We start from the raw sequence: 25,806 nt of genomic DNA, 5'->3' as shown, positions 1-25,806 counted from the left end.
ATGAATATTATCGGGCAAAAGGTTAGTGAACTTTAAACAATAATTTGATAATCAGTACAATAAATCAGTACTTAATGACGAATAAAAAATACTTTAAATTAAAATAAATTTAATAATCAATATTAGAAATAAAAAATTATTTAAATTCTAATTTACGAATTCGTAACAATCTTCCTAAAAAGTTGAATTATAAAAAATAACTTTTTAAATAATTAAATAATTATTTTAAAGTTGAAAGATGTAAAATTAAACTTAATAATAATTTAATAATTTTGGATGGAATTTACCCTAAAAAGTAACTTCATTAATTAAATTGAAACAAGTGTTTGACTTTAAGCTTTATCAAATCAAAGGAGTGCATTGGGGTGGGTGTTAGAGAAACTTGGGTGCCCAAATCCTGTCCTCCCTGGTTCGTATTTGACAGCATGAGAGAGAAAATCACTCCCCAAAAAAAAAAAGTTGGCAAGTACGGTGTTTTGTAGCTTTGCATGCAGAAAACGATAGATGGGGCAGGGCACAATAATGAGATGCGGTTGAATAAAAGAGAGAGAAAATTGCTTTTACTATTTTGTCTACTACTGTGATGCGAATGTTGGAAGCATGGAAGCAAAAGCAAAGGCCGAGAATGGCGGCAACCCATCCCTTATAATCTCAAATATCTATAAAACCCCATATCCATCACGCGCTCTACACTCCACCACACTCAACGATACGTATCACCTAGTCATTTAAAGAGAAGAGATTTGCTTGGTGGTCTCCTTTGAAGAGAAAAAAAAAAAAAGGATAGTCTTTGGCTTTAAGTTTTTTTCTTTTTTTGTTTTGGGTTCCACTCACTGTCTGCATATTCAAAAGGGATGGAAAAAGGGATTTTCCTAAATGGGGAAAGTGGTTTCAATATGGGTATTGGCTGGAGTTTAGCGTTTCAGACAAGGTAGCTAAAGAAAGTAGTAGCATTGAAGCTTTTGATTTTGGGTTTGTGAAGCTTTTCAAAGTAGTGGTGTTATTGTTATTTAGTACCTAAGAAGATGATGATGGCCAACTATGATAATCATCATCATCACCGTTCATTTCCATCATATGTAGTTGGTTATGATGATGTTGATGCTGATGATGGTCCCACGGGTAATAACAACAACAACAGGCCTAAGACCAGTAATATATACGATGTTTTGGCTAGCAGTGATTGTAGTTCTGGTTTTGCTGCTACTGTTGCTAGTGGCGGTGCAGTTGGTGTAAGGATATTACAGCAGCCTTTTGACATTTCCCCCACTTCAACCTCCACTGCTCACACCGCCTTCAAATCCCCAGGTAGAAAATTTTCCTTTGCTTTTTATTTTTATTTTTATCTGCTTGGTTCCCTAAAGGAAAAGGAAAGAAAAAATTTGACATCTTTATTCAATGAGTTATGGCAGAGAGTAAAGTTTTTTTTGTCTGTTTGACTGACAGAGGAGATGTTTTGATTTTGTGTAACAACAGGAGGGATGGCGGCTTCTTTGGAGTTTCCTTTCACGTTTTCACAGTATAAGGAGCTTCAGAGACAAGTTATGATATTCAAGTACATGAAAGCTTCCATTGCTGTGCCTCTTGATCTTCTCATACCCACTATCGGGAGCCCCTCTGTTTCAGTTGCTTCCCATTCTGCCAGTAATCTCTTCATAACTTGTCTTTTTTATTACATCAATTATGGGATGGGATGTCTCGGTTTTTTGTTCATGTGGCAATAGATGTGAAATTTCTGGTTTTTTGGGTTGTGTGGACAGTGGGAAGGTTTTCTGGTAGAGCGGATGTTGAGCCAGGGAGGTGTAGGAGAACTGATGGGAAAAAATGGAGGTGCTCTAGAGATGCGGCGCCTGACCAGAAGTATTGTGAGCGGCACTTGCATAGAGGTCGTCCCCGTTCAAGAAAGCCTGTGGAACTTCCTAATAAGAAGACCCGCCATACCCCTAGTCAAGCACATCCTTCATCTTCCTCCAGCACTCACCCACAGTTTGTTGCTCAGCCCTTAAACCAGAACCAGACCACCTGTTTTCTTGGTCAGCCAAGTCAAAAAGCTGCACCATTTTGGCCTTTCACCTCTGTTTCTTCCTACAAGGAACCCAGGTGAGTAAAACATGTTCTACTTTTGTGTGTTTTCAGCCTTTAGTTCTTCTTCTTATTATTAATTTTGGGTATCTTCCATTGTAGGACTTCGGACTGGGATATGAACGAACTTATTCCACTAGCTGATCAGCAGTGGCATCATCTCATGCAAATAGGGACTGCTACTGAAGGTTCTTTGTTCAATGCTGTCAACCAAAGTTATGACAAGGAGCCTCTGAACTTGATTTCATGTCCAAATTTCGGTCCTGCAGAAGACCAACAACGCAATACTAGCCCTTGGCTTCTTAACCCTGAGATAGTTCCGGTAGAAAAGTCGCCACCTAGAGGTTTCATTGATGCGTGGTCTACTGCTGTATCAGATGACCACCATGCCAACACAGGAACTGAAACCTCTGATAATGGGAAACTCACTCTTTCATCCCTTTCTTTATCAATGGGAATCAATAGCTTCAGGGATAATGAGACAGGACCTATCCGTATGGGGTTGGGGGTGTGCGGGTATGATCAGGAGAACCATGAATACGCTTCCAAATGCCACCTTTCTAGCTGGTTAGCCCCTGCCTCTACACCAGGAGGCCCATTGGCGGAGGTTCTAAGGCCGAGTGCCACTGCCTCGTCTCCCGTCGCGGGAAATGGAAATTCTTGTAGTCCTGCGATGACTGCAGTGTCTTCACCGTCTGGTGTTTTGCAAAAAGCTCTTGCTTCATGGTCTGATAGCAGCGGTAGTAGCAGCCCGACGATTGTTTGTTCCAGAGCCAAACCTGAGATCGGTTTGATGTTGGCTTAAACGAAATTACAATTCCCCCTTTTGTTGGAAGTTAACCCAAGATTTTACTACAGACGGATATAATATGTTCTTTTTTGTTTCTGTATGGTTTTAAGCACTTAGTTGCAGGTTATTATATACATATGTATCCAGCCTTATTATTACAAACTTGTTGATTTTGTTGACTAAAAGAAGAGAATTTGTCTGAACATCATTGCAGAGAAGGCAATGGAATGGCTCTAGTCTCCATGAAAATATTTATTCTCAGACCTTGAAACTTGTTTTAATGGAAAAACAGTGATAGACGACAATTTACAAACATTTCATATCCATTGATAAGGTTGAATTTGTCCTCAACCTGTCACAAAGAGACCAAGGATTAGCAGTTGCTGTCAAGTGGACATGTGCCATGAAAAACTGCTTCTAAGTGTTTGATATTTATTGTGAAGGGCTAAAATTTATCCCTTTCGTACCCATAAGATGTAAATCCTGGATCTTTCAGGAAGCACAAAGAAAGCCCAAATATGTTAGCAAGTAACGACAGCTCCAGAACTTTCACACCTTCACTCCAACTTTCAGGATCTCTCTCCAACCTTCCCCTGCGCTTTAAGACCTTCAGCTATAAGTATTGTACTAACCATAGTATCCTTAGTCATCGGCAATACGATTTTAAGACACCCAATTCTCCGTTTCCGAATTCTGTTTAGCAATGGCTTCGACTGTATCTTGCTCATTTTCACCATTGGTATTAAACAAGGCTAATCTGCCCTGTTCTACTAATGCTATAAAGCCATTCACTGTATCTTTTCTGTCCAAGAATTCTTGCAACAGCCGGCTGTCTGTTGTAAGGGCAGAGGCTACTCGGGATCATAACAGAGATACATCGGTGGACGTGCATGTTAGCAAAGATAATAAAGGCCAAGAGAGAGCTGTTGAGAAAAGGCCTAAACGGTTGGCTATGGATGTCTCTCCTTTTGGTAAGTATTTAGCTGAATCATGAATATGGCTCTGTTATTATATGATTGATGAGCTTGTTTTTACATGATCCATGGATGACAGGTTTGTTGGACCCCATGTCACCTATGAGATCAATGCGTCAAATGATGGACACAATGGACCGGATATTCGAGGACGCAATGACATTCCCCGGCACCAACAGAACACGAGGAGACGTACGTGCACCTTGGGACATCAAAGATGGCGAACACGACATCAAAATGCGATTCGACATGCCAGGGCTCGGAAAAGACGAGGTTAAGGTTTCCGTAGAAGACGACATACTGGTCATAAAGGGAGAACACAAAAAGGAAGAAACCCAAGACGATTGGACAAACAGAAGCTACAGTTCTTACAATACTAGTCTCCAACTACCAGACAACTGCGACAAAGATAACATCAAAGCAGAGCTTAAGAATGGAGTTCTCTTCATCTCCATTCCCAAAACAAAAGTTGAACGCAAAGTTATTGATGTAGATATTCGGTAAAGAAGTTGAAGTTTCTCTGTAATTATATAAGTGTTTGGTATATATACTAATGGGAAATATCATGTTGTACATGTAACATAGATTACAATTATTGATCATTTTCTTCTAATATGGAATCCAGCTTTGGTTTCCAATTTCTTGGAGATACAACGAAACTCCCATTTCTTTTCTCAAGCCCTGCAAGCACCTCCTGTACAGATACTTGCTTGGCCAACAATTGCTGAAGCTCTTGCTTCGTTATCACAACTTTTATTCTCTTAACACCACCGCCGGTTCCTACCGCCGTGTACGGTGGCTCGGTTGCAGGAAGAATGTAGTAAACTTTCCCCGTCTTCAGCTCGTAGTTCATCGGCAGATGGTGTGAAACCGTGGGTGATAAGCCGATACCCGAGCCTGAAAACTTCACCAACACATCTTTAACAAGGAGTGGTGCTCTGAACTCTAATATCTTCCCATCCGGCTTCACCACCTGAATAACTTTCTGATCAGGCTTGGCCTTCACAGCTCTAAGAAAAGCCGAACAATTACCCATTTAGCTTCACAAAAAGATGCAGACACTATATGGCACAATGAGACACTATATATATGTAGTAGTGTTTAATTTAAACAAATAATGGGTTTGTTTTGGATTGAGTGGAGCAGTGAAAAGCTATATCTATCCATGGAGGAAGGCACCTTAAATTTACAACTTTGGCTGGCAGTGGCAGTCCCTAAATTTTTTATATATTTTTTAAGTTAGATAAATGGGATTTTTAAATTTGTCAACTACGCATGCAAAGAGAGTCGGTTAGTGGATGGTGGCGCATTGGCATTGCTCATCTATCATTTTATTCACCTTCGTTGCCCTTTTGGATCAGTTCATCTGTAGGAGGTTAATGGTGCCCACTGTGATATTCTAATATCTAAAATCTTTCATGTTCTTTGGTCACTTTTTTACTAGATTTTTTTTCTAGTCTTCGATAATTTATACACGTACGAAGTGGTGTATGAAAATATCTGGAAACAGGCCTCTGCTGTACTTTGCGTTATTACATCATCATTATGGTTTAATGATGTAAAAAAACATGCCATTATATGCAAGAGGTTATGAATATAAGAAAAGAGAATCCATTTTTTTATTTCTCTATAACTAAAACATATTTGAATTTAAGCATTGTTTAATTATATGAATAATTAAAAATAAATTCTGGATTTTTTTAAAATTATTAAAGTAAAATAGGAAATTATAATGCAAGGAAGAAAACAATAAATTTAATGAAAATGATGAAACCTTTGACTTTTTATGCTAATTGTAAAGATTCCTTTTTCATTTTCACTCCAAATAACTACTACAACTGAACAAACAAAATCTTATTGCTTTAGGTGTTCGTAGGTAAATGCTGGGTCTTCCACTCAGTTATCAAATTGAGACAAAAGGGAAAGGGATCTGGTGAGACTGTCTTAATATTTATATAATTTGAAACAGTTGACTTTTACCAATGTTATTTGCCCTATGGACCACGTCCAATAACCTAACCTCACCTACTAACCAAGGGTACACCATTAGCCTAGGACCTTAGCTTTGGTCCCCAGTCCCGCCCTAAGGAATGCTTTGCCCTAAACCCTGTTTGCAAGACCACTGTTGGACTACCTTCTACATATTTAATTTGGATTTTTCGAAAGTATTCCCACTTTACGAGCTTATATTAGTAATATATATAAGTTTATCATATCACAAGAATATAATTATTGCAAAAGAAGAGGGTGAAAGGTGCACCATTGTTTTGAAGGAACCCTAAGCGAAGAGCCATCCATCTAGGTTAGTCGATCTAATTCCACTATATTTAAATTCCCCCACTAATCTATATTATAATGATGGTTTATAATTATATTAGTAATTTATTTCCGTTGGTAAAGTTCAATGGATCGTTTTAGCTTTAATTACATTTTTGTAATGGACCCCTTTCAGTCCTCTTTTCGTCCCTTTCGGAGCCGCCTTCACCACTCTCCCAGGCTGAGCTTGTTGCTGCTAATGGGTTGTTAAATCACTTTTAAAACTGCCGCACTGCAATTTCCCAACATCTTACTATCTTATTTATATTATTATTCAAAGTTTTAATTGAGTTTATGTTACTTTTAATATTATGAAATTATATAAAAATTAATATTTTTATATTTCTTTACGTATAATTTAGAATAATACATTGACATGATGAAATTTAAACTCAAAAACCTTAAAATTTTTTTCAATTTTACTATTTTACCATTATGAACGTGAAATAAGCTGATAGTTTTTCGCTCTTTTCTTTTAATGCATGATTTATGGATAGATATATAAATTCGACTGAACACTGGGATAAGAGAGTGGGATTACGACCCACTTTTTGGAACAAAAAAGCACCGTATAGATGGACTCTAACATGCAAATTCTTGACTGAGCTTAAAACAATTTGGTCTATATATACAGTTCAGCTGACAAAGGGTGCTACATCTGTTTGGGCTTCTCTTTACAGTATTTGGGCAAAGAAAGGCTTTCTCTGCCAACAGCATTTGTCACAAACAGCTCAAGGCTAAATTAGTCATATATGTCGGAAAAAAAAATTAATTAGTTAAATAAGTTAATTTTTTGAAAATTTATAAAAATAGGTCATTTTTTAGAGAGAAAGTGTGAAAGTGCATTCAATTGGGCGCACTTTTTACACATTTGATAAGAAAGCTCTTCTAACTGAGTAAATTTTGACAGACTCTCACAAAATAATATATTTCCTCAAATTTTTAAAAAACCAACCTTTTTGACTAGTTAATAAATTTTTTTTGACATATATAGCTAATTTAGCACAATATAGGTTGAACTACAGGGAGCTGTTGTTAATAATGACAAAAATCTAGGAATATTAATACCTCTGCAAATATAGCTTGATAGTGTTAGAGGCTTGAAATGGCGTACAAGGGTCAGTGCCGACCGTGGATGCTGTTTCGTATGATTTCATCAAAATAAAGGACCATAAATCAATTTTACTTAAATTTTCAAAAAAAAAAAAAAGAAGTGTTAGAACCGTTGAATGTAAAAGCATACACTTAAAGTATCACGTTTTCTTTCATTTCAAATAATCCTAGTCACGCTTTCTTTGGTTTGTCACTCCAAGGGGACCACATCCTTGTTTACTTCATCTGAAATTAATTCTTTTCTTTTCACGTTTTCTTTGAGCATAAATATCAATTACTGAATTAATTGTCGGCTGAAACTACTAAGCATTTAATCAAACTTAAAAGCACCAAATGAAAGAGTTTTGATTTCATATTTTTCCTATTTTTTAAAAATATTTTATTTGTTAATACTAAAAATTAGTGTAGAAAAAATTATGGTAAAAGTTAACGACAATTCGTTTTGTTAGAATAGTGAGTCATACTATAAAAGTGAATATGTTTTCGATAATTACGGTGAGAGAGCTGCTTATATAATATTTACTTAAATTACAGATCATGTGAATGATGAGTGTTGATTATCTTATCGAAATGACTTGATTGTAAAAAATGATTGACATGTATAAAACGAATTGGATGAAGCTAGATGGCAAAGGTAATCTAGTGGCAAAGCCCTCATATGTAACAGTACCAAAGCATTAGGATTGCAGTGCAAGTTGGTTCAAAGGAGGCCCCGGGGGAGAGAGATAAGGGGATTCTGAAGAGATGAAGCTAAAAGGCATTATGTGGTCGGTACAGTCCACGTAACGTGGCTTATTTTCATTCCCTTAAAAGGCTTCAAATCTAGGCTGTGGGATAGGATTATCCTCACCTTCTGAGTGGGTTCCCTTGGTTACCGTCTTAAATATCTATAACCCAAGCTACAATCCGAGTGGGTTCCAATGTGGACATGCAGCCAATGACACTTTTTAGCCAACGAAGCTCAACTTTTTCTTCGATATGGATAAGTAATGATCAAACACCACCGGCTGCATTGACCCATGATGCTTTTTTTTTTTGTCAGTACAATTATCCTATAAACTATATATACCTCAAAGCTAAAACTAAAGGTAAAGTACTAATTCATCCATTTCTAGGCTTTTTAGCCAGTTTGTTTAATTCCCAATTCACTCATTCTTTACTTCTCTTCATCCCCAAGGCACCTACATTCCTTTACCTTTTATCTTTTCCCAAAGAAGTTTATTTCTATCATAAATTAGAAACCTAAACATTTCCTCTACATCTTCTCAAATCACTAATGGCTTTGGGTACAGTGTATGCAACAATCCCAGCTGTAGTAGCTGCTGTAGTGTGGATTTACTCTTTTGATCATCATTCTGGAGCCAAGGTAGCCCCTGGTCTTTTCTCTTGCTGTATAATATTATGATGTTTTGTTTCTTAGTTCTTGGTTTTACTTTTTCAGGAATTTGGAGTTGGGGTTCGTTCATCTACAGAGAGTATGCTGGCTAAGCCTAACACGAAGATGCAGACCACACCGCTACCCAAGGTGGCACCACAGTTTGATGGGTTGAACTGTTTTGAAACCCTGGTGGGTTTTTGATGTTTGACAATATGCTTTATGCTGCTGTAAGGTTCATAGCACCAGATTGAAAGTGTTTTGCTTTTTAGACAAGTGCAAGCAAACTAGCCTGCAAATCAAACATGGAAGTATTGAATGTATTTTGATATTTCTGGGAAAATTTAGCATTTTCATAATGCCCCAGTGAATCCTGATTAATATTATAAAAAGTTGATCAATCAATGCCATTGTATTACAAGACTGTAAGCCCATTCCTAAATGAAAGTTGCTGAGCATAGCAAACAAACAGTTAGGTGCCAGTGGTTCAGTGGCTTTCATGAGAGAATTCCCAGTGCGAGTTTATAAAGCAGTACAGCTCTATTGCCTTATTGATGTGATGTTCATAATATACATATCAGTAAAACACAGATATACAATCTCTGCCTCTACAATATCGAGAAACCGATATTCGTTCAAAAAGATAAGCCTATGCCTTGCGGCACTCTAACTCGGTCTATTTCCCCTGTCTGTAAGCTTTCTACCCATACCAAAGATAAATGTCTTACTCAACGCACCATGATCCAGGCTACAAGCTAGAACTATTAGACCACCGTAAATTAGGGCCCTTGAAATGTTCTGAGCTAGAGGGTTCTCGGAAGTGGAATCTACATCTGACCTCGATAAATCTTCATTGCTTTCCAAAGATATCAAGTACTCCATGCTTATTTTGGTGTTGACTTGAGCCATGTACGCAGATTGAGATAGCGAAGCTAGAGACTCTCTTTCTTTTTGGTAAGCACATAACCCGGGCTCGATTTTCTTCACGGTTCCCCACATTCCTTGACGTACTCCGAGCTTAGCAATTTCCCATGGGATGCCCATATCTTCATGATGGAAGAGTAACACCTCACAGGCAGTCAGCTGGCCATTACCTCTTCTTGATTCCACTGAATGTATGATGAGAAAATTTAGTGCATACTAATACAAGCAACTTTCTGTAGTTGTCTGCTTCTAACTTATGCTAATCACAAGTTATACGATCCGATATGCATTGATCGCAAAAGCTTCAGAGGCAATTTCAAGTTAAAACCAATGGCTCAACTCAAAGAAAGAAGAGCGGCATACCTGCTCGGATGTACCAACTTGAATAGTACAGGTCCACCCGTTTTGGTTTGCTACGTCGGGGGACAGAAGCGCACGTAACTCCCTGAAACAAAGTCATCTGAGTTGAGAAACACCCAACAAACCGTCGCTGATTATTGGCCTACGCTATTCAGAAGAATTCATTTTCGTCGACAATCTACAGCCTCGTGTTCGAATTAGCAAACAAATTTTCTGGCAATTTTAGCATTATGTCAAAAATATTGAATCCATTTGTCATACCTTTGTCACACAGTAGTAAGATCCATCAACTTCCCATATCCGTCGACCTATTATGTATTCTCTGTCACTGCAAAAGAATGGAAACTAAGCCACAAAGAATTAGAAACGAATAAAGTTAGTATAAGCATTGCAAGGCATAGGCAAAATTCATGGAAACCAACCTTTCTTATCCATTGAACAACCATGGTCCCTGTTGTAGAACACTCTTCTATGGTTGCTGAATATGCAAGCATGTCATCCCACTTTGGTCTAAACTCATCGTCCCAGAAGAAGTCTCTCACTATCCTTGCGGTTGCATTCTCAAACACCGTTCTGCTGCGGTACTGAGGCGGACCGGTCTAACAAACCCATATATAAAAAGATTAGCTTGTCTAACATTCACAAACATAATGTCACATGAACACTCAGGATAAATCCTACCTTTGGATCTCTCCGCCATGCTTGGTAGCTCATATTTGGAGTAGAACGATCCATCATATGCATCCATGTAGGACCACCGTCCCTCATTTCAACAAGCTGACATAAATGTTTCAAATCCTCCTCCGTAATAGCACTTGAACACCCTTCATTAACAACTGATCTGGATGTGCTACAAACATATATATAGAGAGAGAGATATATACATCAAGTTCCAGCATTAAAATTAAGAACTTTAAATAGATTTCAAAGTTACCTGGAATTGTCATATTCAGAAGGAGAAACAGAGAGCGTTTTCCCTTGTTCTCCATTATCAGTAACCCAAGCTTCTGGCTGCATATTCAAGGAGTTCAAACATGAAGAAGAACCGGAGTTTTTCAGACAGAACATAGGCGACATAGAAGACGATGACGGTAATGATAATTCCAACGATTTGGATACAACAGAACTCAGTTTCTGTATTAACAGTTCTGCCCACTTCGGCTTCCAAGCCCAGCCAACTAATATACCTACTAAAAACGCTATCCAAAATGGAACCAAATACAACATCGTATCTAGGAATTGTTTTTCCTCTAACAATATTAATAGTCTGGTTAAAGATTAGTACAGGCCATATAAAGACGAACCAAGGAGCAGAAGGGTTAGATATGGCGGCAAAGGGGGGGAGGGGGAAGACACAGAATTTAAGGTTTGAGTTTGATTTTAAGAACTGGACATGAGCTTTAGCGGTTGAAACTAGAATGATGGGTTTTGTTGTTTTGTACGAAAATGATGAAGGGAGAGGGAAAGGGAGGTGAGGACGATGTCGTTTTGGGTTTTGAATGGAGGAGAGAAGACAAAGGTTACCCTTCGGCTTTTGTTGAAAGAGAAATTAGAGGGAGACATGGAAAGTAAAACGGTGGAGAATGAATTAAAAGCAACAATTGGTCCTAAATCCTGTCTTTTAAATGATATGAAATAAAAGGAAGACAATTGTAACGGTGGAAGTGGACTGAAAACGGATCATAAACAACAAACCCACCCCACCTTTTACACTTTTGCGTTTTTCTTTTAATACATACAATATATAGGATACAGGCAAAAGGGCATAAAAATCTCTTACTAAATAATCATAAAATTAATTGTGTTTTTATGGTAAGAAAAATTAATTAAACTCATTGATATGCTGAAGGGTATTTATATTTCTATTTGAGAATCGAAAAGAGATTATAAATAGTTTTAAGTATTATATCAAAAAATTAATTTATTTGTCATTTTTATCATTTAAGTCGATATTTATTAACAGTTCTACTAATGAAATGACACAGAAAAGGGTTTTTAGACTTTTGTCTAGAATATATAATTAGCCTTAATTTTACATTGTTGTTAATCTACCCATGTTCTATACTATTCAAATATTGTTTAATTACTCATTGAAAAAAATAAATTTTTAATGATTAATTTCTAAGCATGTTTAATAATTTGAAGGACTAGAATTTTGATTGTTTAGATTTGAGTTTTACCATGCTCATTTAAGCACGTGTGGGTTATTTTAAAATTTATTTCAGATTTAAGTCTTTATCACGTATCGGTCTTATTCATTTTTATTCTAATATGATTTTTTTGAATATATTCTATTATAACTTTGAATATATTTAAATTTCAATTCACTATGCTTTATTTTGAGTTAATTCTAATTGTAATTGTTTGTTCGTATGTTATTTATGATTGTACTTATAATCTCTTAAAAAGAAAATATTTATGACTCATAAAGTTTTAGAATGTATCGTTCAAACCAATAGTTAAAATGTAATGCGATAGTTTAATAATATGTAAGGTAAATTATGGAAGCATGTAATCTTTTTTTTCCTTCTCTTTTAATTAATTTGTTATTGAATTTTATTAAATAATAATTTTATTATTATTCATACATATTAATTTTTCATCAATAATATTTTCAAGATTTTATTTTTCTAGAATTTTTATATAGAAATTTCTATGTTTAAATAATTTTAATTTTTTAATATTTTTATAAGGAATCAAGATAAATTTGATAAAAAAATATAAAGTGAAGATTAAAACTGTTATTATAGTAACTAAAAAGTAACACTTAACAGTTATGTAACAAAAAGTAATAATTTCAAAAGCTTTAGTGATTAAATTATAACTTTTCTTTAGTTAAGTGAAATTTACCGTAATTTAGTGACTAATATTACAATTTACCTTAATATATAATAAGCAATAAGAAATACAATCTTTTATATATATAATTCCTATTTCTACTACTTATATTCTAAACTCTTATCAACAAGTGATTGAGTGCAATGATAAGACCATTATATTCTAAAATATATATATATATATATATAAAATTTAAATATTGAAAACAATATTGTTAACACTCAATCAAAATAAAAGTTACTTTTTCTTAAATAAATTAATTACGTGTAACTTCTTTAGTAAGATTTCAAACAACTTTGATTAAAAAAAGAATGAAAATTGCTTTATATATATAAATATAACTTTGACAGACTATAGCAAAACAAATAATAAAAAAATATATGTGAACCAAAATTAAAGTAGCAAATTATTCTCGTGGTGGCCGAGCTGTTCGAATAAATTTTCGCTTGTACCACTAATGGAGAAATCGGAGAATAAATATTTAAAAAAGGGTTAACATGTATTGTTACCACCCGTAATTACATAAAATTTAAAATTTAATTTTTCCATTTCAAAACTTAAAAATTAAGTGCTATTACTTTGTTTATTTAAAAATTTTAGTTTAATTAGGGGTGTGAACGAGTCAAGCCGAACTCGAATGTTGTTAAAGTTTGAATTCGAACTCAAATGAAAATTTACTTTTAAGCTTGAGCTTGACTCAATATATAATTGAGCTACTCGAGTTTAAATTCGATTAAGCTCATTTATCAATTTTTGTACCCAAGCTTGAACTCATCTCAATAATTAAGTCTAGGGTTAATAATATATATTAATGGAAATGATATAAGTCTATGAAAAGCTCGATAAGGCTCGGAAGTTGTTCAAGTCATGTTGTAACAGCCTAATTTTTAGTGGTGTCGGAATAGTGATTCAAGATCACTAAATCCGAAAAATGAGTAGGGATTATTATTAATTTAGTGAGTATAAGTTAAATGTGAAGTTAAGAAAAATTTTGAAATAGTGAATAGTGTACTAAAAATAAATATTAAAATAATTAGAATCGAAAACGAGATATCGAGAACTCGGGAATTTTAAATGGAGCCATAAATATTTTTATAAATATTTATGGAGTGTTAATAAGTTAGTATTAAATTTTCGTCAAGAAATTTTAAAGTTCTGATAGTTAATTGAACAAAAAGGACTAAATTGTATCAAATAGAAAATTGTGGGAAATGATTAAATAGCTTAAATGATAAAAGAAAGAGGGTTTAAAAGGAAAATAGACCCAAGGTCTCTTTGGGCTGGACGGCAAGGGCATGAAATCAGCAAGAAAATAAGGAGAATTAAGGGAAAAATTAACAAATTGCAAAATTTACTTAATAAAGCTAGGACTAAAGTGAAATTATCTAGATTTCTCTTTATTTTTCTGCATTCTCATCAGAAAAAATGCCATGGAAGAATTACCTTAAGCTGTTTTTTCATATTTTTACTTCAATTAAGTTCAATTCTTGATTATTTCTTAAAAGTTTTTGTGTTTTTGTGACTTTTACAACTCGGTCCACTTGTTGAATTCATTAGTTTTTTATTCTATGAAAGAAATTGAAAGTTTCTATGAATATGTGCTGGAAGTATATGATGATTTGGCATGGAATTAGAGCTTTAAATTGTTTATATGCTGATTTTATTGAAAGAATTGAATAGAAAGTGAATGTTTGGGACCTAATTGTAAAAGAGTTTGAATTTAGAGTTTTATGTGGAAATTATGAATTTCAATAGTTATGAAATAACTTATAATGTCTAGTAAAAGTATTAATTGAGAAATCATCTTAATTGAGGGGTTAATTGAGCAAGGACTGAATTGTTTGAATTGTGAAATTTGGGGCAAAATGGAAATCAACATTTTGCACTAAAACTGTTTTGGACAGCAGCAGTAGTTTAATTTGAAAAATCACCAAAAATTGTAGAAATGGAATTAGAGGATGAATAAAATATGAAATTAAATCTTATTGAGTCTAGTTTCTTACAGAAGAAATAATGTAAGCAATGAAATTGTAAATCATGAGATATGATAAATTTTGTGAGATAAGGCCAGAATGATTTCGGGTTCCCCTATTATAACTTTGTAAAATCATAAAAAATTGGATAAAAATAATTATGGGTTTAAATTTATATTTTTAGAATCCTGGATGAGTCTATTTTCAAGAGAAACAAACGGGAACATCATTCGAATCCTGTACGAGGAGATAATTGATTTTTAGTGAATAAGGGTTGGAACTATCAGACAGCAGAACAAAGGAGACTTCAATAAATAAACTGTATTAATTGGACAAACCAAAGATTATGAAAATTTTATGGTAATAAGATATGTGTGTCTAGTTTCAGGGAAAATTAGCAGATCTTAATTTGGAGTTCCGTAGCTTCAGATATAAATAATTTAGTGACTATGATACTGGTGGATAGCTTGAATATTTATATAAGTAATTAGTGAAAATTATGGATAATGTTACTTACAAGTGTGTTATTTATACCAAGGATGTGGATGAGAAGAGGAGGAGGAAAAAATATATGAATGACTCGAGTATAAATTGATCACATGCCCGATTATAATCGATAAGTGTTGGATTGAAAATGATATAATGTTTTATTTGGAATGTTTATTATGAAATTATGATTATCATTATAATACAAAAATTGAACTTGTGAGTTTATATGACTAAATTTTAGTGATTATTTGTTAATTTTATGAATTTCATAATGTGTTATTTCATATGTATTGATGATAAAATCATGAATAATGTAAAAGCATGAAAATTGAATAAATGATCAAATTGAGCATTTCAGTTCAATGACAAGATGAATTGAAGGAAAAGACCATGGTTGGACCATGGCAACAAGTGATAAGTGATAGCTTGCTTCACGCTTATCGATCAAGGACAAATGAAAGTGATAAGTAATAGCTTTGGCAACACTTATCTGATCAAGGACAAGTGAAAGTGATAAGTGATAGCTTCGGCTACACTTATCTGATCAAGGACAAATGACAAGTGAAAAGTGGTAGCTTCGGCTACCTGATCAGTGAAAAGTGGTAGCTCCGGCTACCTGATCAGTGAAAAATGGTAGCTCCGGCTACCTGATCAGTAAATAGTGGTAGCTTCGGCTACAAGTGACAAGTGATTTCCGTATAAGACCATATCTGGGATATGACATTTATGTGATATATGCTACTGTATAAGACCATATCTGGGATATGGCATCAGTGAGATATGTGATTCGTGTAAGACCATAGCTGGGCTATGGCATCGCTATGTGATATGTGATTATGTGTAAGACCATAGCTGGGCTATGGCATCGATATATGAATATGTGTAAGACCATAGCTGGGCTATGGCATCGATATATGAATATGTGTAAGACCATAGCTGGGCTATGGCATCATTATGTGAAGATGTGTAAGACCATAGTTGAACTATGGCATCGAGAAAACGAAGTACTAAATTCCGTAAGACGTTCACTAATTTGACAAAGTTTGGTAAGTGTTAAATGAAATTATGTGATACAAGGAAGTATGAGTTGATAAGATATGAGTATAGAACTAGGTTGATAAATGAATTCATTTGTGATTATATAATTGTTCATCTTGAATGTACTGTCCATATGTATTGATAATTCAAATGTTTTAATGAATAAAGTTCTGACATGGAATAAATTGAACACAAGACAAATAATTATGAAATTGAACTCGGAATTCATGAATTGACGGTTATTGATATATGGAGACATGAGACATTGATATATGAATATGGAAAATGTTTGATAAATGTGTTTATTCATAATTATGGAATTATATACCTCATGTGTACTATTTGCATAAAGATGATATTTCAAATACTTTGGTTATTTAAGCTTAAATATGAAATAGTATGAAATCAAGCTAAGTTGTTATGAAAATATATTTAGATTACAGAGATATGGCTAATACATGTTGTATGATTACATAACGTGAAATTGTGTATAAATATGAGAAATTTAATGAGAATTGAGCCCATACACGTTTCTTGTTATTTATATGAAGTGTACGACTGACAAAGATGATGAAGTTATAAACAGAGAGTTACACGGGTTGAAAACACGGGCGTGTGACTTTCCAAAGTGTGAAATTTTCTAAGTGTTGCAAAAGTTTCATATGTTTACGGTTTGGTCCCGAACCACCCTGAATGTATGTTTTGGGCCCCGTAGGCCCATATAAGGGACGTTAAACATATGTATGAAAGTTTTTAATTTAGAAGAAATTTTATGGCTGATTTTTACATGATTGATCATATTAAGTTCGGTAATGCCTCGTACCCTATTCTAGGCTTGGAATACGTGTAGGGGGTGTTACACATGTATTACTAAACTCGCATTTGACTCGATTGATAGCTCGAGCTCAACTCGATAATTATTGAATCGAGTCCAAATTTTTTTCGAATCGAACTCGAGTAGCTTGCAAGCACCAATGTTTCATTTACATATTTTTAGTCAAAAATTGCCAACATGACATGTTGTCCTCATATGACATTGCTTATGGTTGACAAAAAATGAATATGTTAAGTTCATAAATTTTGACAGAAATTGCAAACAACGATAATAATTAGATTAGAATTTTTTAATTGAAAAAGTAGGAGGATTGAATTTTTAACTTTTAAATATAATGACTAAATCTTAAATTCTAAATACGTACATAGACTAATAATATATTTTAACCTAGAAAAAATTATAGTTTTTAGAGTACAAACACATAATACTCACCTATTTTACGATTTGAATTTAATTTTATTCGGATTAAAATAATATTCAAAATCCTAAATTGTTTTTCAATTAATGTCCATATATAGCTTGTATCTTCTTATTTGTAAAAGTATATGAATAATTTTAGAATAAATTTTTATCCTTTGTTTCATTTCATCATTAGAAAGAAACAATATGCATATCTGGTCAAGCAAAGACCTAATAAAATATACAAGACATGATAGGAACAAAACACTAAATTACGACTAATATTATTTGAATCGGATTAAATCAGTCGGAGTATCGATTTAAAAAAGGACATTGAACTAATTATTCTAGGAACCAGTACAAAACAATAGAATCAGTAGAATAAAATTTTTAATATATTTTATTTTTATAATTTTTAATAATTGATTTAATCTAATTTTAAAAACCTTGCATAGCATGCCAATATTTTTTTTTTCATGGGTGTAAGAGAAGACTTTATGTTATTCGCTTTTAATCACCATTAATCACAACCTTAACACATATGAGGGTTAATAGGGTCTGAGTAATTGGTGTTTATAGCACTAGTTTTAAGGGATATATATATATGTTATTAAGCTAAAAATCATAATTAATTATATTAGATTTTAAAGAGCCGAATGAATTGATTTCACCATCTATGTTTCTTTTTACGAAGTTAGAAAATTATTCTAAAAGTATTTATAATTTTATATGTTGTGATTAATTAAAAAATAAATACACATAATAAAAATAATCCAATTTGAACTTAAAATATTAATACTTTTCACTTAATTCAATTTTATTATTTTAACTAAAGTTACGTTTAGATATTATCTTTTTGTTACAATGTAAAAGTTAAACTTTAAAGTTCAATCAATAAATTAAATTTTTGTTCCTTAACACTTATCTAGCAACATAATGTCCTACACCATTAAACACCTTTGAGCAAAAATATAAAATCTGATTGTACAGCCCATAACCCATTTAATTATAGCATTAACAATCATATTCACTGTTCTTGGCACATAAAATATCTTGTCAATTTTTCTCCATCCAATTACAAATCTCTAGCTTTAAATTTGATAATCCCAGCCGCTCAATTAAATCAAGAGCAACTTTGCTATACACGAATTTGCCATATATTTGAAAGGTAGTAGAAGTGACACGTAGTAAGGAAAAGGTTGGAAGAAAAGAGCAGCGGTTGCTTAAAGAAATAAGAATGGTTGGGTGGCAATGTGAAATAGTAGGAGAATATAGAATGCCACACATTTTGGTATCTCATCCCATCATATTTTCAAGAATTACAATTTATGATATGATATGATCGTGGTCATTTTGTTGATCATGGCATGGCATATTGATTCTCAGATCCCATCAATTTTAGTGTTATATTTCTGTCATCCATCCCTTCTACACAAATAACAATTGAAATTCGTACCAACAATACAACAAAATATCTTAGGAACAAATTTGACATTTCACATCCATCAAATAAAGATGAAAGGAATATGATTTTATTCCTCAATTTTAACATCTATGAACCAAAACCAGTAATTCATTATTGAAATTTTTATATTTTTATTTTTGAAATTATAAATATTCTTTTATTTTTTAAATATATTTTTAAATTTGTTGATTGAGTTGACTTAACAAGTCAAATAATATTAATTCGAGTGTAAATCTACTTTGAAATAAAAAACAAAAAAAAACAGGCCTAACAAAACAAATAGAATCAATGATACTTTTCCAAAAAAGAAGAAGAAGAAGTATAATTAAAGATTTTAATATATTTTTAACTTTTAAAACATAAATCATATGTGTGGGTTTGGTCCTTAATACATGTATTATGGTTTGTTTTGTATTAATTAACTATTTATGCTTTGTTTAATTATTAATGTAATAATATGAGGAAAAGTGCATTTAGGACAAATGTGTTAAAATAGTTGGACATAAAATAATATATTTTCAAAATAAGTGAACAAAAATTATTCATCTCCATCACTGGATCAGGGTTACAAAGTATTACCATACAAATCAAAACTAAAACATTTAACTTCAAAACGGAAAAAAAAATTATGCAACTTAATATAATCATAGTAAAAATACTAATTAAGCCTTCGGGGCCCTAAAAATAACTTGGGAACAATCAGGGACTAATTTATAATAAAATAGAAAATTTTGGAAAAAATTTGAAAAATAGAAAAACAGGGGTCACACAGCCGTGTGACATAGTCGAGCTATTCGATTCTGAGAGACAGGTTAGGGATGTTACAAATTTCTTCTCTTTGTTAAAAATTATTTTGAATTTTTATGAACTTTTTATATATTTATTTTTCTGAATATATTTATAAATTTTAAATTATTTGTTGATGTATTATTTAAGAAAAATGGTATTGTATTAGTATGAAGTATATATGAATTATCACGTGAGGTTGCCACGCTAATATCGTAAAAAATGTTTTAGTCAATATTTCTATTTAGAAAATAATTTAATTTTTTAAAATATTAATAATCAAAATTAGCTTAAAAATAAGAACAAAATGATAAAAAAATGTAAAAATTAAAGATTAAAATTACTATTATGCTTTCTAAAAAACCAAAGATAAAAGGTCCCTTCTGCTTCTATTTCCAAATAACTCAATTCGAATGACTAAAATGAATGTACACTTATCCTGCCATTAACCAAATAAACGGTGAGTGATTAAACCGAAAAACCTTTCTAAGGATGGTGTTATATTTGAGATTTTCTTTTTTCAGTGACCAAATCGAATATTTGTTAAAGTTGGGTGACTTAATGGTGCAGTTTATACATTTGAAAAAAAGAAGAAGACAAAAGCGCTCCGCTGCAACACGCCCACGTGTTGGGTTACTGTCCAGTAAATCGAATGTCTCCTTAAAAGCACTCACAGAAATAATATCTGCTTCGAAATAGATTTTTTAGCAGTGGGTCCCACGCAAGAAAAATATCCCCAAACGCCGAAGCCCATGTTTGACCCCTTATTTTTCATTCATTCTTTTTTCTTTTTTGTAAAATATGAGCCCCACAATCCATGGCTTTCCGTAGGCCACACAAAATAGATTTTTAGATATTTTCCACCTTGGTCGCCGGTCAGATATTTATCACCGTTGGATTAGAATTAGATGCATACTTGATTCAGTTTCATACCGTCCGATGAAAGTTAAGATTTTTATTATTATTATTATTATTTTTTAATGTTGATTTTAGTAGTTGGGAATTGGACAGATTTTTGATTCTTTGCTTTGCTTTGCTAAGTTCAGAGTTGTAAAAAAAAAAAAAGTAATAGATTTTAGTGGTATACAAAAAAAGAAGCAGAAAAAAAAAAACTATGGGGGATTTTGTGGTGATGAGTTGCGAGGAAGTGAAGGAGGTGAAAGGTAACAGTGATACAGAGATGGAAAGTGGGGAATTTGAAGGGATAAAGAAGAAGAAAAGGAAGCAGCAGCAAGAAAGTTGTGTCTATGGTGAAGTGGTGAAATGGGAAAGGTGGATGGCTTTAAGGGTTTTGTTGATCGAAGCTGATGATTCAACCAGGCAAATTATAGCTGCTCTTCTCAAGAAATGCAATTATAAAGGTTAGGGCAAATCCTTTTTTTCCCCTCAATTTTATCCCTGAACTATTACTATTTGTTTCTCCTTTTTTTAAAAGCACAGCAAAGGGTGTTATTTGATCTTGGAATTAAGCTGTTTTCAAATAAGAAATTCTTTAGAATTGTTTTATACTACATTTGGAACTGAAAATGGTGCATTTCCCCCCATCTTTTTGAGCAGTTTCTGCAGTTCCAGATGGGTTGAAGGCATGGGAGATGCTGAAGGGAAAACCCCATAACTATGATCTCATTTTGGCAGAAGTGGATTTGCCATCTATATCTGGATTTGCTCTTCTTACACTAATCATGGAGCATGAGCTTTGTAAAAGCATCCCTGTTATAAGTATGATATAAAAAGATACGAATTTGGTAGTAGTTTCTACTATGGGTCCATAACAAACTAACTTAAATCAAGTTTCTTGTTTTGTCATTTTGCGTAAATATTGCAGTGATGTCCTCACAAGATTCAGTAAGCACAGTATACAAATGCATGTTGAGAGGGGCTGCTGATTACCTTGTTAAGCCAGTAAGGAGAAATGAACTGAGAAACTTATGGCAGCATGCGTGGAGAAGACAATCAGTATGCTTTACTTCTTTCACTTTATTTGTAATAGTTTTCCAATTTTTTTGTTCTGATCCTGTTTTGTATCTGTTGTTCGAATCAGTCTATAATTGATGGAAACTTCCCCGGGGATGAGAGCATTGGACGCAAACAGGTTGAAGCTACCTCTGAAAATGATGCTGCAAGACAAACTGATAAAGGAAGTGATACTCAGGTCAGTGCCATTTGAGCTTTGTTCTTTGATTGATCAGTGAATTTCCTGTATATAAGATTTACCTTACACTTAACCGTGCCATTTAAGATGATATACTATTTCCATAGCGGTGAATTTTTGGTGTGTGGAGTGTTAAAGCTTATATGCTATCTTGTCATGAATTCAAGTAGAGATTTATGTGTATTGAAGAGGTCACTCATGGTCGAAAGGAATTTGTTTTTGTTTTCAGTTTAATTGAGTACATGAAGTTTACAATAATGCATAATTACTATCTCTTGCAGAGCTCTTGTATAAAGCCGGACATGGAAACTATCCAGGAATTTTCACACTTGATAAAGGGAAAATCGCAACCAAGTGGATCGCAGATGCATGAAGCTCATGACGGTTTAAATCAGAATCTGCTCATGCATGAGACGAAAACTAGTGGTAAGACAAGATATTTTTGAGTTTTGGCATTGCTTTTCTGCTCAGTAGGAGAACATCTAACCTTTTACAAATGTCTCAATCAAATTTGTAAGCAGTCAATGACTGCAAGGATCCCAACCTGACAACTGCATACAAGGGTGTTGAACTGGAATGTCAAAGAACGAATACGAATATTTCGGCTGAGGCTGGTAATGCACTTGCTGATTCACCAAGAGAAGCTATTGATTTCATGGGAACATTTAACAGAAATTTCAATTTTTCTTCAATAAATAGCACATGCAAGTTTGATTCTTCTCCACCCTTAGATCTTTCCTTGAGAAGATGTAATAATAATGATTTCAAGGATAATGTTACTCGAGAAAGACCTATCCTCTGGCATCCTAATTCATCAGCCTTTACAAGGTTAGTTTCTGTTGTATTTTGAAGTGCTTTAGAACAAATGGATTGAGTCGTTTTTCTCTTTTGCGCCGTCTTAAATCCGATAATTTCATCTTTTTGTTGCTAATCATAAATACAGGTACTCTAATAGACTATCACTGCCCCAGCATTCAACACTGACAAGTATCAGTAATAAAAAAAAAGAATCTGGGTCTAATTCCGAGACGATATTGTCCAATATTGTTTCTGAACATGATGCTGCTACTCCTAGTCCCATGGTAACCTCTCAAAGAAACATGATTCCTTCGACTGCAGGAGCTACTGATCAATCGAGGCACACTGAAGTAGCCACATCATGCATGGAACAGAGAGAATGTCCAAGCTCAGTCAACCAACATGAACCTACCTTTGGTGTGAATCCATTTCATCATTCTAGTCTCGAAATGAATTCCTCTAGACAGTTTTATGACCGACTTGCGTCTGGAACAAATCAGATGGATCAAAAGTTGGATTCCGTCGAAGATAAAGGTCATATTTCTCCTACCGTTAATCAAAGTGGAACCAGCAGCTTCTGTAATGGATCCATTAGTCAACTTAATGGTATTGCATATGGGAGCAGTAGTGCAAGTTATAGCAATGTTGATCAGGTTATTGTTCGAGCTTCTACAGAAAGAAAGAACGATGACAATATTCCTGCTCCTGCTGGAAATTCACACCGTTCTATCCAACGAGAAGCAGCTCTAACCAAGTTTCGATTGAAGCGGAAGGATAGATGCTATGAGAAAAAGGTACAACATTATCATTGTCATCATTGTCAGATCACATACACATGGATCGAGCCACTTAGAAGCAGCAGCTAATATTTCAAATTTACAGGTCCGATACGAGAGCAGAAAGAAACTTGCGGAGCAGCGACCCAGAGTAAAAGGCCAATTTGTTCGTCAAGTACAGGTTGATCATCCTACGCAGACAATTCACCCGATGGCTAGTTACAACATAGAGAAGTGCATGGATTGAAGTTTACAATGGATCTTTAGAATTGGTCGCACTTGCAATTTCAGCCAAACACTAAAGATTCTTTTGTTCATATCTATACTCAAAATCACATTAGTAGTTATTAACACAGTAGGTTACTATGTACTTGTAAAAATCACATTTTGAGCTTAGAGTTCACCCTTAACAGAGTTTGCTTCCCTGGTTTTTTTTGGGTTCTCTGGGACATTCTCTATTTGTTTACCTTTGTAGAGTTGTTCATTCAACCTTGTTATTGTATGAGCCAGAGATCAAACTCGAGACGAGTATCAACCGAAGATTTGAACGCAAATCTTTTGTCACTCTATCAACAGTTCAGTTCACTGTAAGCTAGTAACAATTGACATACAAACTTTGCTGGATACTAATCTAATAATGGCCATGTGGTTACCTTAATCTGGATTTTTCCAAAATATAAATATATTTCTCTTTTTTATTTTACCCCTCATTGTGTCTATTGGAAAAGCTTGTATGTTTCAATTGAAAATTCCAAGCTGCAAAGCTTCTCACTTAAATTTGGGCCAATTGCTCACTTAAGCTCTGACAATTGAGTAGCATCAGAAATGGCCCAGTATTTGGACAAACAAATATCGGGCTACTCACATTTTGAGGTTCAAACAATTCATTACCAGAACCAAATTGGAGATCCAATCGATTAGATTTTTGGTTTAATTGATAAAATTGAGTAATCAGATTGTTAAAATATTAATTGAACTAGTAGTATATCACAATCGGGTTGTTAAAATATTAATAATACAAAAACATACGAAAATCCTCTTTGAAAGGTGACAATCTAATTTATCTGAATTTAACAAAAAAAAAAATTAACAGTATTAACAATTGAACCGAAATTTAAAATCTGAAAAGTAGAAAGACTAAATTCCTTTTAAATAAAACTACAAAGACTAAATTTCAAATTTTCTAAAAATACAGGGACTTTGACATATTCTAATAAAAAAAGTCTACATAATTAAAAAGTTTTATAATGGAACAACTAAAAAGGGTTTTTATTAGGGGTAATTATTTTGTTCACCGTCAATTGAGGAAAAAACTCCACAAATGAATTTAAGATAATGTCAAATATATATTTTTATTATTTTATTATACCCTAAAAATAAATTATATCAACCTAAAAACTCCACAAATAATATATAAGATAATTATAAAAGAGATGTAGTTAATTGTAATAAAAAAATGTAGTTGCCGATGAGAATATAAATACTTATTATTTCAATTTCAATCATCAATCATCAATCTAATATTTATAATAAATCTTACAGGTATAAATGTTGATGAGAATAGTACTTAAGATGATTATTAATTTTAGTTGGTTAAGCTGTAGAGCATCAATACAACATAAAATTGACCCAATCAAGCAAATATAGAATCATTATATGTCACATTATGGGCACTAGTTCCCTCCCCCCACTAAAATAATGCTCATCATTATTGAATCACAAGTAAATATAGACCTCATCCACAAAAATAGTACCCACATCATGTGGAATTAAGATGTATTTAGGCTTATATATTAAATAAAGCCTTTGAATTATTATACTTTATTTAAATAGATTTTTATAGGATTTTTACTAATCCAAATACAAATATTTTAAAATTTTAAATTAAATGTCAATGTGAATTTATTAAATAAAAATAAAAAATTTAAAATTTTAAAAAGTGGATGTGAAATTTATAGCTTCAATAACAAATAAAAATAACAACTTAGAATTCAAACTATCATAGTTTAATGCATTTAGTGGGTTTGAGATTTTGATTTATAAATGTTTAAAGCTATTGATTAAATGTTGTCTTCAACAACAAATACACCATGTTTAATGTATAAAGGGAATTAGAATGATTAAGAGGCAATTTTGAAAGGTATGGCTTTTCTATTTGAAGGAATTGGATTCGGCTTATGACAAAAATTATTTAGTAAATTTATTCTTTGAGTAAAGTCTATAGAAGTAGAAGTGTTTAATCTGAAATGTGTTAATAGTAGCAAATCCTGTAATTCTTCAACAAGCACTGTATGAATTTAATAAGTAATTTAACAATGAATAG

General features: G+C 33.2%; 5 protein-coding genes across 6 annotated transcripts; 3 read left to right on the top strand and 2 right to left on the bottom strand.

The window, feature by feature from the left end:
* Positions 1 to 586: 586 nt before the first annotated feature.
* Positions 587 to 3,075, top strand: LOC108457363 (growth-regulating factor 7-like). Its single transcript, XM_017756380.2, has 4 exons — positions 587 to 1,308; positions 1,477 to 1,644; positions 1,761 to 2,100; positions 2,185 to 3,075. Exons 1-4 carry the CDS (start codon positions 1,026 to 1,028, stop codon positions 2,885 to 2,887), a joined length of 1,494 nt encoding a protein of 497 aa, XP_017611869.1. The 5' UTR covers positions 587 to 1,025; the 3' UTR covers positions 2,888 to 3,075.
* Positions 3,076 to 3,426: 351 nt separating this feature from the next.
* Positions 3,427 to 4,497, top strand: LOC108457364 (small heat shock protein, chloroplastic-like; the record flags this gene model as incomplete). Its single annotated transcript, NM_001330016.2, is given in 2 exon segments — positions 3,427 to 3,843; positions 3,926 to 4,497. Coding segments are annotated over 2 exon segments (693 nt in total). The 5' UTR covers positions 3,427 to 3,575.
* Positions 4,362 to 5,020, bottom strand: LOC108457365 (uncharacterized). Its single transcript, XM_017756382.2, has one exon. The coding sequence runs from the start codon at positions 4,880 to 4,882 to the stop codon at positions 4,439 to 4,441; it is 444 nt and encodes a 147-aa protein (XP_017611871.1). The 5' UTR covers positions 4,883 to 5,020; the 3' UTR covers positions 4,362 to 4,438.
* A 4,151-nt stretch (positions 5,021 to 9,171) lies between these two features.
* On the bottom strand, positions 9,172 to 11,592 carry LOC108454934 (uncharacterized). Its single transcript, XM_017753574.2, has 6 exons — positions 10,869 to 11,592; positions 10,616 to 10,784; positions 10,357 to 10,533; positions 10,196 to 10,279; positions 9,938 to 10,019; positions 9,172 to 9,759 (listed from the first exon to the last, which is right to left on the bottom strand). The coding sequence occupies exons 1-6, from the start codon at positions 11,159 to 11,161 to the stop codon at positions 9,317 to 9,319; spliced, it is 1,248 nt and encodes a 415-aa protein (XP_017609063.1). The 5' UTR covers positions 11,162 to 11,592; the 3' UTR covers positions 9,172 to 9,316.
* Positions 11,593 to 20,522: 8,930 nt separating this feature from the next.
* Positions 20,523 to 24,037, top strand: LOC108454742 (two-component response regulator-like APRR5). 2 transcript variants are annotated; one of them, XM_017753297.2, is made up of 8 exons: positions 20,526 to 21,118; positions 21,315 to 21,476; positions 21,583 to 21,713; positions 21,799 to 21,909; positions 22,191 to 22,335; positions 22,431 to 22,737; positions 22,853 to 23,501; positions 23,590 to 24,037. In XM_017753297.2, exons 1-8 carry the CDS (start codon positions 20,872 to 20,874, stop codon positions 23,728 to 23,730), a joined length of 1,893 nt encoding a protein of 630 aa, XP_017608786.1. In that variant the 5' UTR covers positions 20,526 to 20,871; the 3' UTR covers positions 23,731 to 24,037. The 2 variants fall into 2 exon arrangements, with proteins under 2 accessions (XP_052879247.1, XP_017608786.1); XM_053023287.1 differs by lacking the exon at positions 21,315 to 21,476 and having other exon boundaries at positions 20,523 to 21,118.
* Positions 24,038 to 25,806: the final 1,769 nt, after the last annotated feature.

The sequence above is a fragment of the Gossypium arboreum genome, chromosome 12 (assembly GCF_025698485.1).
Source record: "Gossypium arboreum isolate Shixiya-1 chromosome 12, ASM2569848v2, whole genome shotgun sequence".
NCBI classification, from domain to species: Eukaryota; Viridiplantae; Streptophyta; class Magnoliopsida; order Malvales; family Malvaceae; genus Gossypium; species Gossypium arboreum.
Note: the sequence above shows the minus strand (reverse complement) of the source record. Positions and strands in the feature narration are given on the sequence as shown.